Here is a 13,871-nt window from a genome sequence, read left to right as displayed (position 1 = left end):
GGGTAGTTCCACCCATCAAACACCGACAGATCATTCATGGAATTGCCCGTCAGGCATAGAAGGAAGTAGCGAGCTTTGAATAGTCCAGTTGTGCTCTGTATTGGAGCCAATGTCCAGGATTGGGCCGCCGTATCTGATATCGCAATATGTCCATGTCTGTACGCATGGGCAGAGCGAAGGATATCTACTGTCTACAAACTACGCAGAGATGGAAAGCGAGTAAAGTCAGGATTATTCATTAGGTATTAACGAACACAAATCATTTTGTGGAATCGCACCCAGTCTCAGGACTCCCAGTCTCTAGCAATGCCCATCAAAATGCACAATCCGAACGAAGACCAGGGAAGGAGACAACCGTAGGTATAGAACATCCTGGTATATAAGTACAGTACATGAAACGAAACGAAGTCCGACGCCTTGCTGATCAAAATAAAACTAAGACAGTCCGACCCGCTGTAACCATTTTTGGGAATCCCAGAATGAAGGGCAAAATGAGCTGAGTTGCGAAATTCAAAGAGAAACAAAAAAGAGCAGGGTATCGCGAAATCATAAACCCAAACACCAGCGCTCGAGAGTTAGGAAAGGTCGTGAGGTCGTATTTTGATTTTGTTTTACACATCAAATGCGTGTCGTAGTAAATGTTGTTGTGTGGTAAGCATCAAAGTTTCCAGACGTTGTCCGATGGGCTTTCGGCGACGAATTCCCTCACGAAGCGGGAAGAAAGGATGTCGCGGACCGTCCAACGTTTGCGATAGTCCATTTCTAGGCAGTGAGTAATGAGGTCGAGTGCATCGCGTCGTGCTTCGAAGTCGCTCCCATCACCCAGCACTGCCTTCCTGTTCCACACACCATCGCGGATGTTAGATATCAGACGGGGCTGAAAAGAGCTCTGGAAAGGTCGAGACCCAACAATGAGCGTGAAGAGGATGACTCCAAATGCCCAGATGTCAACGGACGGGTGGATGATTCCAGAGGAAGAGTCGAGTAGTTCCGGCGAGGCGTATTCGAGGCTGCCTGCGATGCTCGTGCTAGAATCAGAGGGACCAATGGTTCGTAGTGGTGGTCGGTCCCCCGCATCTTCGTACGGCTCAGATGAGGCATCGTTGTCGACATTGATCCATTCCGCCATTCCAAAATCGCATAAAACGAGATTCGAAGTTTTTGTGCCGTCGGGCAGCTCGACTGGGTCCAAAAGACAGTTCTCCAGTTTTATATCCCTGTGAACCACCCGAGCGTCTTCGTGCAGGTATCGCAGGGCGAGCGCAAGTTGGTAGGTGTATTTCTTCGCAAGGCCCATTTCGATACTGCGATGGTTATGACGATTCTGGCGGATGAGATCGAATAGAGTGCCACCAATGTGAAGCTTCGTGAAGCAAAACGTGGCGTAATCTGTCTCATAGACCGCATCGAGAGATAAGACATGCTCGTGATTGAGGTACCGCCAAACACGAACTTCGTGATCGAACTCCGCCTGGACCGCATCGTTTTCCCTCTCAGTTTTGTCGGCAACTTGCTTTTTCACGATCTTCACGGCCAGTCGTCTCGTCTCGCCACTTTCTTCAACCTTGTAAGCTTCCTTGACGACGCTGAAACCGCCAGATCCGATTATCTTCCCAAGAACATATTCGGTTCCAACCATTTGACCCTCATCGTCAGGCTTTGGCGGTGCTTCCTCCCTCGTACTCCACATGGAGAGAAAGGCGCTCGCAGGAGACTTTCCACTGGAGTTTGTCGAGCGGCGCGAGCGTGTAGTTGTACCGCTTCGCCAGCGGCTTGGTTTGCTGCCAAAAATGGCTGCAGATCCTCCGGACCAGGAGGCGCTGCGATCTTCCTCGGGAGAGTGATACGCCTGCGTAGGCGACGACATGCAAAGTGGTGAAAGCATACCCCGAGAGGTTTCCGGAGGGGTCTGTACTTCGTCCATAATAGGGGACATGGTTGAGATGGTTGTGAGAGAGGTGGGATGGTCGCCGTTCGGGCTCGTAGGAAAACCTTCGCGTGAGAATCCTGTCGGAACCGCTCGCCGGACTTGAGACCGTCTGGAATCGGGACTAAAACCCAACTGGCTGATACCGCTCGCCAACTCGTCATCATCCTGCGGAAGTATGTTCCGGAGGCTCGATGTCCTCTGCGGCTGGAATTTTCGAGCCCGGCTCAGCCTCTCGCTTTGCGACAGCTGTCTTTCAGAAGGCTGCAGGTTCCCCGGAGTGATGAGGGCAGGGTCGAAACCGGGTGACGACTTATCCTGCTGAAGAAACGAGTCGAAAGGCGAGGAGGCGTCAATATCCTCTGGATTGTGAGGAATCTCATCATGATTCGGACTGTCATCATGGCGCGGGACTGAGATGGGAGGTGTCGAGGAGTGAAGGCTACTCAGAACACTGCTTTCTTCATCAGTACCGCAACGGTGTGCGTCATAATCGTGAGGTGTGTTGGTACGGTCGCCCTCGTTACCAGCTCGATAATCAGCACCCCTCCGCTCCCCGTCGTGCCCGCCATTCCGCCAGCGGTTTCCTGACCCGCGCTGGAAGGAAGTCTCAATCCTCAAACCGGACGACTTGTTGCTTCTCTGTGCAGTGGCCATGCCCTCATGGAGAGCACAAAGAAGGTCGGAGTGGAAGGATAAAGTTCATGAAGTGTAAACCACTAGGCTTGATGTGTTGACGCCCGTAGGTGGTAGAGAGGCAAAAGAGGAAGAAAGGTACTCCGCACTTTGGATCGGGGGATGGAAGATGTAATGTGGATGAGATGTGGAGTATCTTATCGAGTCATCGACTCTGATAAAGAGAAACTAAACCACAAACAGCGATCGGCTGCGGCGCGTAGTTATAAAAGGAATTCAACCAGTGCAAGATAGCTGAAGGAGTCTTTGGAGGATTTTGGAGACGAGGAAAGATAAAAGAAGATTTGACGAGGGCGAGTCGTGCAACAAGAGAAGGCATCGGGAGAAGTCGGAGCAGCGAGTTATAAAGAGCATCAGGTCATTCCTCATTAGTCATTCCGGTGTGTCTGCTCTTTGCCTCTGCGTTCACGGCATTTACAAAGCATACGGAGTACTGCAACGCATTACTCGAAGCTATTATGTATGCTATTCACAAGTTGAATCCTTCGAGATCCCTTATGTATGACGACGTCATCGAAGGGTCTTAATCGTTCTCGAAAAACACTGTTACGATGCTTGACGCCCTCCCTGGCTGTGCTGACCCAACCGGATGCTGGTCATCTGCAGCAGCTCGACTAATCAACAGCTATAGTCGATATTATTAGTGACTCACTTCTCCAGGATCGGCGTCCCTTACGCGGCTACATTGACGTCTTTATTTAGGGACTGGTCTTTCATCATACCTGGGTTGGCATCCCAAAGCTGGGGATGACGCACGAAGCTGTGTGAGATGCAGAGTATACTTCAAAGTACTCCTTGCTGCCCAGGAGCTTTGGCCTTCTAAGAATTTCAAGTACAACCCCTGTCTACGGTGGTCCAATAGAAACGAAGGGAAGGTAAATGGTTGCGCCTATCTCGGCTCTAAGAAATTCATTCTGCGCCGCTGGAGATATCCAATCCTCTCTTCTGATAACGAGCAGTACCAACCTCGGACTATCTCCGGATGTTCTTATTCAGGTCTTTTGTACCTCTTGTACCTCAAGGCCCCTGAGACTTCGGGGATCTCAATGGTAATCGTGGCAAGTGCTGTCTGAGAAACTCATTGGCATCACCTGGACGAACATGTCAAGCTCACTGATTGACTGATTGACCCAAAGCGATTCCCAGCCTGATATGCAAGCTTTATGCAAGGTAAGGACTGGCACCCTCCTCAAAAGATGGCAATTGAAGATTCAAAGCAACCTGTTCTCATACCGTCCGAAGCTGGTGCACATATCTCCTGAATCCTCGATTGTCTATCTCGATCGTGAGAAGAAATGCGTCCAGTCTTAGCCTTCGGATTATCCAGTCGGTGCATATTATTTCCTTTCCAATCTCTTCGGCCATGGGATAGACGCTGGTGCAGTGCGTAAAAGCGCTATGGAACCGGGATCGATGTCCTCCATTTGCTAGGCTGACGCCTTGGATACCCATACTCATGAATTCAATCACCCTGTTAGCAGGGCAAGTACCCACTGTTAGTGGGCAGATTCAGACATATGCCCGGCGTCATCGGACATGCGATTCTAGTGTTCTGGATGTCTTCCGCTCGCATAAGTTGAAGGCGCTTCAGTGGGCGGGTTTTGGCCGCTACTGTGTATCGTCGTCCTATGGACTTGGGGTGCTTCCGGTTGCCGCACTCTACAGTACTCCAACCAGCTGAGTAACTGTCCAGTTTGTCACTTAGCTTTGGCGCTAGTTTGTCCAGGTCGGGCCAAGCGGCTCTAGCATCACGAGCAGGCTGCATTCTTAAAGGCTTGATCGTTTTTGAGCTGAACCTTATCCCCACATAACCCCTCCATGTCCACACCATGACCAGTTACTGTTGGCAGTAGTTGCAGCCTGCTCAATCAGGCGTCGTCGAAGGGGAGACCAACCTTTTGCTCGATGCTTAGTATTAATATCGACAGACCCACAGTCAAAGTGTACTTAAACACAACGGCCATGCCACCGTGGCTGACTGTCATCATCCCCGTGCGATATAGGTCATTAAGCTCACGCCATGACGACGGAAAACAACACGAAGCCCAGCTGGTACCAGGCGAATGTCAGAAGCATCAACTCAGATGCGCAGAAGTTACTGGAAAACTATAGTGGCCTCCGAGCGGAAGACGTTGTTCCCCATGTCTTAGAGCTGGTTCGTGCCCTTACCGTTCCTGCTGTACTTCTGCTGACTCTGCCAGCGGGATGAAGCATTCAAGGTCTGCCCTTATCCCTGTATAGGTCAAATGCGCTTTCTCTCCTTTCATCTCGCACGCCATCCTGCCTACGGCCGTGTCCTGGAATATCTCCGCAACAACCCGACGGCCGGGCTTCTCGACGCCGGCTGCTGCGTTGGACAAGAGATCCGCTTTTTAGCCCACCAGGGCATCCCTGGCCATCAGCTGTTCGGCCTTGACATCGAGAAGACATTTATCGACCTTGGGTACCGATTGTTCCAAGACAAAGACCGACTAGAAGCCACCTTCACGTTGGGGGATCTTACAGAGGACAATGATAGTGAGGCATTGGCACAGACGCTCGGCGGCAAGATCGATATCGTGTTTGCAAGCTCTCTCCTCCACCTCTGGAACTATGCAGAACAGCTAAAGGCGACAACGCAGTTGGTGCGGCTTCTTCGTGACCAAGTCGGCGTCATGGTCGTTGGTCGCCAGCTTGGCAGTCTGTTTGCGGGCGAGTATCCTCTCACTGGTTTCAACGATGGAACGCAGTATCGCCATAACTTGGAGTCATTGAAGGGATTGTGGCATGACGTCGGACAGGCGACCAGTACCCAATGGAAGGTGGAAGCACGGTTGGAGATGGAGGATCTCCTCCGGCAGAATCTCGATGCATCATGGGGAGACTCGAACATGCGGATGATTTGGTGGAGTGCCACGAGAGTCAAATAACATGATACCAAGCGACACCATGCTAGAAGATGACCTCTCAACTGCTTTGAATATGCAAGAACCTTACAGTAACACCAAACCAAACTGCAGTCAGCTTTGTTTCCTGGTTTTCCTGACCAACCATTTCCTGTGACTCCTTCTCTCTGAATTTTGTCTCCTGGGCTTTTATTCCGAAACCCATTCCCCAACTTCATAACTTTCACTAATTTACTTTCTCAGACATTCAACAGAGAATCGGCAGGATGTCCTCCACTACTACTGAACAGATCCGCAATCGCCTGGATACCCTGTGGAAGGTTGTGTTGTCCTCAGCTACGGATGAACAGCTCGAACAAGACAATGTCATTCCAGATTCTCTTCTCAAGGCCCATAATATTCGGCTTTCCCGGCATACATTTACTGCCGACTACGAGACAAACTCGAGCTACAACCCACCCATCCTGTTCTGTTCCCGCGCGCCTCGTTTGATGCGCGAGACGCCCATCAACCCGCAGGATTTTGATGAGAACTGTCCTGTCGGTGACAAGGCTCTGAAGTACCCTAATTACGTCGCTCCGCCTGCCGGTGTTATAAATATCTATCATACTCGCTGGTGCCCGACGAAACGCACTGTATCTGCTACCAAATATCTTGAAAAATGGGCTCTAAATGGGTTTCCCCGCCGACTGCCCCCAGGAGTCGTAGACATGGCGACAAACTGTGACATCCAATGGGTTGGGTAAGTGATATTTACTCCTCCCTATGTTTCGTGCATATATCTAACTATGACTAGTGTGCCTCATCCAATATATCCTGATTCGCGTGGTTTCCACCGCAGTTGGCCCGTAACGAACGAATGGGAGTCGAGAATATATGAATGTGGCCACATGCTTGAGCAAACTGACTTTCCACACGTCATCCTCATTACGCATCATTCCTGTAACGGACATGAGGGATCAATCATGCAAGGCGAGCTTGCTGCCATTATAACAGCTATGAGAAACCGCGCCGATCAGCCTCTGACACTGGCACAGGACGATGCCGGTGATGTACTTGACGAGGGACAAGGATCTAGGGTACCGGAAAGGGAACTGCGGTTTAGAAGTGAAAGGAGATATCCCGTAGGTCTCTTCCAACGACAAAATCTTTATAAATCACGGGCTAATCTGGTGCACTAGGTTCTCATGGTATCCATAGTTGGGCCTCAGCATGGACGTATTTACTATGCCTGCATGGACGATGGTACACGCATCGATATACGCCAGTCGAAGCTGTATAGCTTGGAAAGAAAGGATGAAGATCTGTTGAACTTCTTTTCTTGCTTTCTCCTTAGCAGGCCACTTCCAACGAAATAGTAGTTTTCATCTCGCCAGGACTTTTTTATTGTCGGGATTCAAAAGTTTCATCGTGTCTTCAGGCCATGCTCTTATTAGATACCCTTCAGCTGCTGCGTTTCTAGTTAGTACTAATCTTCAAGATCACTCTTCTTGGGGCGTATGAAAATCCAGCGCCCATCGTTGCACTGCAGAATGCAGATTTGTGTGATGTTTCAGGCCTGTACTTTTCCTGCCCTCAAAGCCAGAGATTTCTGCAGTGCAACGACAGGCCATAAGGAATCTCAGTACCTGGATCTTGGAGGATGAGACGCGGTTGCGGGCAAGGGGCTGTGTCGGTGGTTATTGTGGTTCGTGGCCAGAGCGGGGTGATCGTCGGTGACCCGTGTATCTGCCCGGTCGATGGCTGAAGTCCATGAAGACAATATACAGAACTCAACATTTCAATGAGCATCGTCCCACCATTCTGTATGCGTAGACTGTACGGAGTATTCGAGAGCTGTTCAGAGATGAAATAGATCATGTGCCAGGGCCGCATCTAAAGTGAACCTGGGTCGCACTAGTCCCGAAGCGGCTAGCCAGGAGCAACAAGCCGCCCCAGGCACGGGGAGTGGATAAGCGCGCAGGACGGTTGACCGTCGGGGAGTCTTTGAGAGTCTTTTGTGATCTTAAACTCTCCTTTCCTAATGTCTCAGAGTCTGGGGAACTCATTGAGCTTTGTTTGCTAACGGCTCTACGTCCTTTTCCTTTTTTATTGCTTTTTCATTTGCTGATCCGTCTTTTGCCTTTCTTTTTCTCGGAAACACTGACTTCGTGGGCCTGTGGCTCGAAACTCCTGTCGTCCTCCGATCCCATCGTTCCCAATCCCCGCCGCTGGTCGTGGCATTCCTTCGTTTCTACCGTTAACCGGTTCGTTTCGCGATCAATCACCGTTGATTGATACTTGCCAGTTCACGCTCGCTACCTGCGATTCTACTTCGAAGCGTCGACGCTGCCGAACTACACTCCTTCCGATGTTCCTGATCATCTGAATTCTCATTCTTGAACAACCCGCCCAACAGTATACGCAAATATGACTAGACCTAGAATTGTGCGAGCTGGTATGTTATGTCGGGCAAATACATGCTTGGCGCAGAATCGATGTGGCTGAATCGAATTGGTGCTTAGATACGCTCGACCTCCAAGACCACGATGCTCCCTCCGCGAAGGACCATACACACGCCATCCACACAAATGAAGAGACCGGCCTAGCTCCGCACCAAGAGAAGGAACTCCGTCATGCCGGCCACGATTCCAAAGCTGAAATCATGCACGGGCCCGATGGCCGCGACGGGGTTGATATCTACGATGGCACAGACGATATCCATATTGGGCTTGGTGTGCATCGGGATGAGGGCGATGTTGGCGACCATGAAGACGGTGACCATAGCGAGGGGGAGGATGACGATTTGTTGGATGATGACCTCATGGACAAAATCTCGAGCTCTCCCTCCATTGACGACGGTATGCTTCTACCTTGCGCGGGGGGTAGGTTCTGACCTGTCCGATAACTGACTGGCTTGGATAGATGATATCAACTTTGAGTTTGTATATGCGCTACATAACTTTGTTGCCACCGTCGACGGACAGGCAAACGCGTCAAAGGGAGACAACATGGTGCTGTTAGATGACAGCAATAGCTATTGGTGGTTGGTCCGAATTGTGAAGGATGGAAGTATTGGTGGGTGCAAACCCGAGGGTCAAGGGTCAAGCTAATTGACGTAGGGTATCTGCCCGCTGAACATATTGAAACACCCACGGAGAGATTGGCACGGTTAAACAAGCACCGAAATGTGGATGTAGGTGTTCTGCGCCCAAATATCGACTTTGACTGACAAATAAGCTCTCCGCGTCAATGCTTGGGGATAATTTGGAGAAATCCAAGAACCCACTGAAAAAGGCAATGCGCCGACGAAATGCAAAGACTGTCACCTTCACCAGCCCAACGTACATTGAAGCTTCTGACAATGATTACTCGACCGAGGAGGAGGATGACGATGACGACGTCTCTTTTACCGACGAATATGCACAGCAAGAATATGAACAGCAAGAAGAGCAGAACGAGGATATTGTTGTCGAACCGCTGCGTCCAAAGTCTAAAGGTGTTGAAGAGTCGCAAAACGCGGAGAAAGAACCTACTGCTGCCAGCCCGGAAAAGCAGCGATCAAGCCAGGAGATTTTTGAGCAAGAAGACCCTATTTCCCCTACATCTGAACTTAACGTTAGCCGGTCAAGGAATGGCACGCTTAGAAATACCGACTCATTCTTCAAGGACGACACTGCGGAGACCAAGAAGATTTCTCTCACTCCGAACCTGCTGCGAGACGAGGCCGCGTCCGGCGAGCCAAGAGAGGTATGCACCCCTCAATTCTATGATATATTTAGCAGATGATGCTGACTCATTGTAGACTCGTATCAGCCTAGAAGCACTTGATAAACTCCAACCGGACGAAAAGAAAGATGACAAGAAGAAAAAAGACAAAAAATCTGGAATGCTTAGCGGTCTGTTCAAAAGAAAGGACAAGAAATCCAAGTCCGGTGATGATGAAGAAAGCACGGAGAAGCATTCGGGCGAACTGGCTCGCTCATCGCCATCGCCGAAGGCATCCATGGAATCCGTTTCCTCCCCCGAAGCACGTCCAACGAAACACGCCGGACCGGCGAGGCAAACTAGCAAGCTTCAAAAGCAACAACCAGAGGCAGCTCAGCCAAAGGAATCCTTCGAACAAAAGGAAAGAGCCCCGAGGGAGACCCAAAGAGATCAGACGATACGTCAAGTAGTACTCGACGAAGTGGAAGAGATCTCTGGACCCTCTCGTTTCAAGCCGTACGAGCCAGAACAGAGCGCGCCGACGGTCAGTATACCGAGCCCTCAAAAGAAGCCAATGTCGCCAACCTCACCAACGTCTCCAATCTCACCAATGTCACCCATTGGCGGTCCCAACCGGCAGCTCCCACCAAACCAAGGCCCAGCGCCCTATTCGCACTCCGTAACATCACCGCCGCAAAAGTTCGCTCCAAGCCAACCAACAGAGCAATTCCGCTTTGTCGATTCGCCCGTCAGCGTATCCTCGCCCCTGGACCGCCAGCGCACGCCCAGCATCCCAGGTCTAACCACCGACCTCCCACCCGCCGAAGACAGCCAATACTCGCCGGACTCGCCGCCCCTCTCCCCAGCCGACACAACGGACAGCAGACGCGCCGACGTCGACGCCCCCGCCACACCCTTCGAAGCACCAACTCCCACATGGAGCGACGCCAGCCTGCGCTCGTACCTGGAGGACGAGAACGAGCTGCGCGACCTCTACGTCATCGTCTACGACAACTCGAATATCCCGCCTGCTGGCCCCGAGCATCCGATTACGGGGAACCTGTTCAAGGACGAGAGCAAGAGGCTGCGCGAGATGAATAGCCAGTTGGACTCGCTGTTGTCGGATTGGGTTAAGCGCAGGGTGCGCAGGTCGACGGCGACGAGTCAGTAAGCTACTCTGACTGGCTGGCTAAGGGTGGCTGGTGGATTTTATTTTTTTATATTTATCTTATGTTATGACTAGCCGGGCGCTATGATGTGCTGGACGCATGTATTTCTGGATTGGGATAGGGATAGGGTTAGATATATTTCTGTGGACTTTCGCCCTTGTTTCTTTTCTTTTCTCCTGTTATATATTATTCACGAATACCATGTTCTTTTACTTGACTTGCGCGTCTAGGTGCTGCTGGCATTGCGGCCCCATTGAAACATTTGCTGTAACATCCTGCAACTTATGCACTCCAGGTATGCTTATATCGACATGAGTGACCGTAACACATATTCCAAGAAGAAGGAAAGGGGAATGAGGATGCTATGTTTCGAAAGAAGATATCAAGTTATAGATCCGACTCAATCACCGGCTGCCTTTGGTTTTGCCTCCCATTTCATCGTCCTATCATAGTAATAGATGACACCTTGCACCTGCTAGATATCCCCAGACCCAGCCCTACCTATGGCGAAGCCTTCGGTATCGGAAGCGGTCTTGCCAGAGGACTCGCAGTCCTCGAAGCAGGAAGCTCAACGGCGGCATGGTTCAGTCCTGGATTAGTCTCCGTACCTATGTAGATGCGTTAGTCATTATGGATCGCCTTCTTGTTGAGTAGTATATTGCGCCCATTGACTCATACCTTGAATCTCATGGACAATCCCACTTCCAGCCTCATGTGCTGGCTGCTGCCAGCCCCCGCCCTCAGGTAGTCCAGCCAAGTCGGACGCTTTTTTCTCCTTAGGAGTACCCTGGTGCCCCGGCCGCCTGCGTCGGCGTCGGCGCCGAAGCCACCATGCTGCGCCGGCTATGCCACATAACGCCAGGAGACCTAGAAGGCCGCCGATAAGCCCGCCTGCCCAGGCGGGGAACCCGGAGGAACCGTCTGAGTCCTGGGTGGCTGTGGAGCTATCGGATGCATAAGGATACCAGGTGGCGATGGGCTTGGTGTAGGGTGTGGCGAAGAGCTGGCTGAGGGATTCGTTTGTCCAGGTTGCGGGGGAAGTGCGGGTTGCAAAGCCGGAGGAGCTGGAGCATGGATGAGTTAGTCTCGCTTGTATTTGTAGATGGATCGTCGTCTACTCTAGGCTAATGGAACATACTTTCCGCCTATTTGTTCTGACACCAGAGAAGGCACTTCGTATTCGCTCCATATTGCTGGATCGTATGTGTTCTGGAACTCCCCGCTGTTCAGGTTGAAGACTCTGATTGCGCCGTCTATGCAAGATCGTTCACCACCGAGGATTGTCCCGCCAATCACTAGCATCCTGTCGGGGTATGGCTTGACGCAGTTATGATATCTTCGGCCTTCGAGGCGGCGGCTGTCACCTGTGTAGAGACGAATCCACTCAAACGATGGCAGTGACAGGACGTAAGCAGTGTCTACCGGCGGGTTAAGGTAGTTGATGCCGTCATATCCTCCATAGACGTAGATGTTGTGGGAGGAGTTGTCTGGGGCGCTTGCATATACTGCACAGAATCCGGCAAGCATTGGAGGAGCATCGCCTGTAGTGTTCTGGTTATACCTGCATCTGATTAGTGCCCAATCCACTTAAGTGGAAATGACAGCTTCTTACCAAGTATCTCTGGCAATGTCGTAGATAGAAACGGTCGTCATGAAGCTGGGACTAATACGCTCGCTCTCGGCCTGTTGTGCTTCACTCAAGCTATCTTCATCGATGAGGGACTCGACCATAGTCACCCCTCCAATAAGCACCACAGCGCCGGCCTCAGATACAGGAACCCAGACAGCCTCTGCTTGGACGCGGGGCGGTATATGTTCAGGTAATGAAACATTCGACCAAATAGCATCCGCCGGGCGCTCTGACATATTGACCTTGACCATCTGCCGAGAGAGGTTGAAGGCTGTTGTATTATCCCATATTGGGCCCCAGTCCGGAGCGCGCGCGCCGCTGACATAGAAGCCCAGGTTCTCACTAGGAATAGAGACCCCAGCGCCGTGGGTGATATAGCGCGTAACGGTACCCATGTTGGCAGTAGTAAATTGGTCCTCGGATGTGGCATCGCCATCTTTGGATGGTTCGTAGGCGAGCACCGCGTCTGCAGAGGTTTGACTGGCTGCGCCAAAAGGATCCTCAATCCCGCTGCACCGGCATAGATACCAGAATCAGAAATCGTTTCGATACGGACATAAAAAGGCAATGCATACCCGTAAAGCCAAAACGTAGCGTCGTTGGCAAACATGTACCCGTCCAGAGCAGCAAGCGCCGACTCAGAGCCGGCCCCGGGCTTGGGCACACTCCCAAAGATGGCCGTAAAGTTCATCGTCGGCGCGTTGAAAGAGGATGAAAGGTTCATGTAGTAGACGAAGCTTGCATCCTCCTCTGAGACGGCATTAGTGGTCAGCTACGAGACTCGATTGAGAGATTCGGTATGCCCTTACCGTCGCTGTCGACCTCAACAGAGCCATCCTCGTTGCGTCTGCACAATCTGCTTAGCACTGTTTATTGTCTCTATGAAGAGACTCGTCCGTACTGCTCCCACGTAAGTTCCCCTCCATCGATATAGACCCGATCGCGAACGGCATTGACTGCAGCACACAGAATCAGAACCAGAAGCCGGCCGACAGCACCTGAGAACAAGAACGGAATCACCTCTCGCGAGCCCCCAGTCGCAGAACGAAACATTGACTGGATCGTTGAGTCTCTGGGTTCTTGATAGGGTCGGGAAAAGTGGAACGAGGAGGGCGAACATCCATGGACAGCGTGGCATGGTCGCGTGGAGGGTTCGGGCAGAAGATCAAGGACTGACGGCTTGAGACTCGAGAGCGCGAGTCAAGTGTGACTGTGACTGTGCCTTCCCCTTTCTTCGCCCGCTGCATGGCTGAGTTGGCTGCCTCGCGCTCTTGGTTTGATTACTTTCTTTTCTTTTCTTGGAGCCGTGTAACCACAATTGAGACATCCATACCGTTCGGGGTAGTGGGCGTCGTACAGGCCTGGGTAGAGGCACTTGGCACACAACCTGCTTACCGACCTAATAGAACGAGGAATACGAAGTCACAGCATGAAGAACTGTAGAGGGGACTGCCCCGGGCCGGTTATTATGCAGGCAAGTCGTGGGCGAATCAGCGAATCCCTGCCCTTTGGTCTAGGGCTTACTAGCTCTACTATTACAATATTAGTCCTAGATATATATTGTGATGTACGGACGAAAGCAACATACTTTCGAAGTATAGAATGTAGATGTATTGGTGCCCTGAAGACTAACGTGCATGTGCAGCGTACTATGTCCTAACTTAACTCCCAGATCTAATCCCAGATCCACTGAAAAAAAAAAAAGACAAAATGGTTCATCTAAAAAATAACGCCGGTGTATGTTGATATGTGTAATGTATGATGTAACAGCCTGATATAGTAGGTAATGGGGATGATTTAAGAATCTATGCTCCGCCCCGTCCACCTTGCACGCAATGAACAATGCCCTGCCGAAAATAAAAGAAGATGCCAGTAAG

The 13,871-nt window shown here is 51.2% G+C and overlaps 5 protein-coding genes across 5 annotated transcripts; 3 read left to right on the top strand and 2 right to left on the bottom strand.

The window, feature by feature from the left end:
* Positions 1-658: 658 nt before the first annotated feature.
* On the bottom strand, positions 659-2,584 carry DSM5745_06594 (serine/threonine-protein kinase; the record flags this gene model as incomplete). Its single annotated transcript, XM_026748610.1, has 1 exon — positions 659-2,584. One exon carries the CDS (start codon positions 2,582-2,584, stop codon positions 659-661), a length of 1,926 nt encoding a protein of 641 aa, XP_026602914.1.
* A 2,059-nt stretch (positions 2,585-4,643) lies between these two features.
* Positions 4,644-5,532, top strand: DSM5745_06593 (class I SAM-dependent methyltransferase; the record flags this gene model as incomplete). Its single annotated transcript, XM_026748609.1, has 2 exons — positions 4,644-4,778; positions 4,825-5,532. The coding sequence occupies 2 exons, from the start codon at positions 4,644-4,646 to the stop codon at positions 5,530-5,532; spliced, it is 843 nt and encodes a 280-aa protein (XP_026602913.1).
* Positions 5,533-5,774: 242 nt separating this feature from the next.
* On the top strand, positions 5,775-6,619 carry DSM5745_06592 (uncharacterized protein; the record flags this gene model as incomplete). The annotated part of the gene is made up of 3 exons (XM_026748608.1): positions 5,775-6,250; positions 6,305-6,560; positions 6,614-6,619. 3 exons carry the CDS (start codon positions 5,775-5,777, stop codon positions 6,617-6,619), a joined length of 738 nt encoding a protein of 245 aa, XP_026602912.1.
* Positions 6,620-7,917: 1,298 nt separating this feature from the next.
* Positions 7,918-10,366, top strand: DSM5745_06591 (uncharacterized protein; the record flags this gene model as incomplete). The annotated part of the gene is made up of 6 exons (XM_026748607.1): positions 7,918-7,945; positions 8,013-8,348; positions 8,413-8,565; positions 8,610-8,683; positions 8,728-9,237; positions 9,293-10,366. 6 exons carry the CDS (start codon positions 7,918-7,920, stop codon positions 10,364-10,366), a joined length of 2,175 nt encoding a protein of 724 aa, XP_026602911.1.
* A 499-nt stretch (positions 10,367-10,865) lies between these two features.
* DSM5745_06590 (uncharacterized protein) lies at positions 10,866-13,047 on the bottom strand (the record flags this gene model as incomplete). The annotated part of the gene is made up of 7 exons (XM_026748606.1): positions 10,866-10,972; positions 11,043-11,428; positions 11,503-11,925; positions 11,977-12,504; positions 12,570-12,744; positions 12,804-12,841; positions 12,896-13,047. 7 exons carry the CDS (start codon positions 13,045-13,047, stop codon positions 10,866-10,868), a joined length of 1,809 nt encoding a protein of 602 aa, XP_026602910.1.
* Between the last annotated feature and the right edge of the window lie 824 nt (positions 13,048-13,871).

Source organism: Aspergillus mulundensis, assembly GCF_003369625.1.
Source record: "Aspergillus mulundensis strain DSM 5745 chromosome Unknown scaffold_6, whole genome shotgun sequence".
Taxonomy (NCBI): Eukaryota; Fungi; Ascomycota; class Eurotiomycetes; order Eurotiales; family Aspergillaceae; genus Aspergillus; species Aspergillus mulundensis.
The sequence above is the reverse complement of the archived record's forward strand: the minus strand, read 5'-3'. Positions and strand labels throughout refer to the sequence as shown.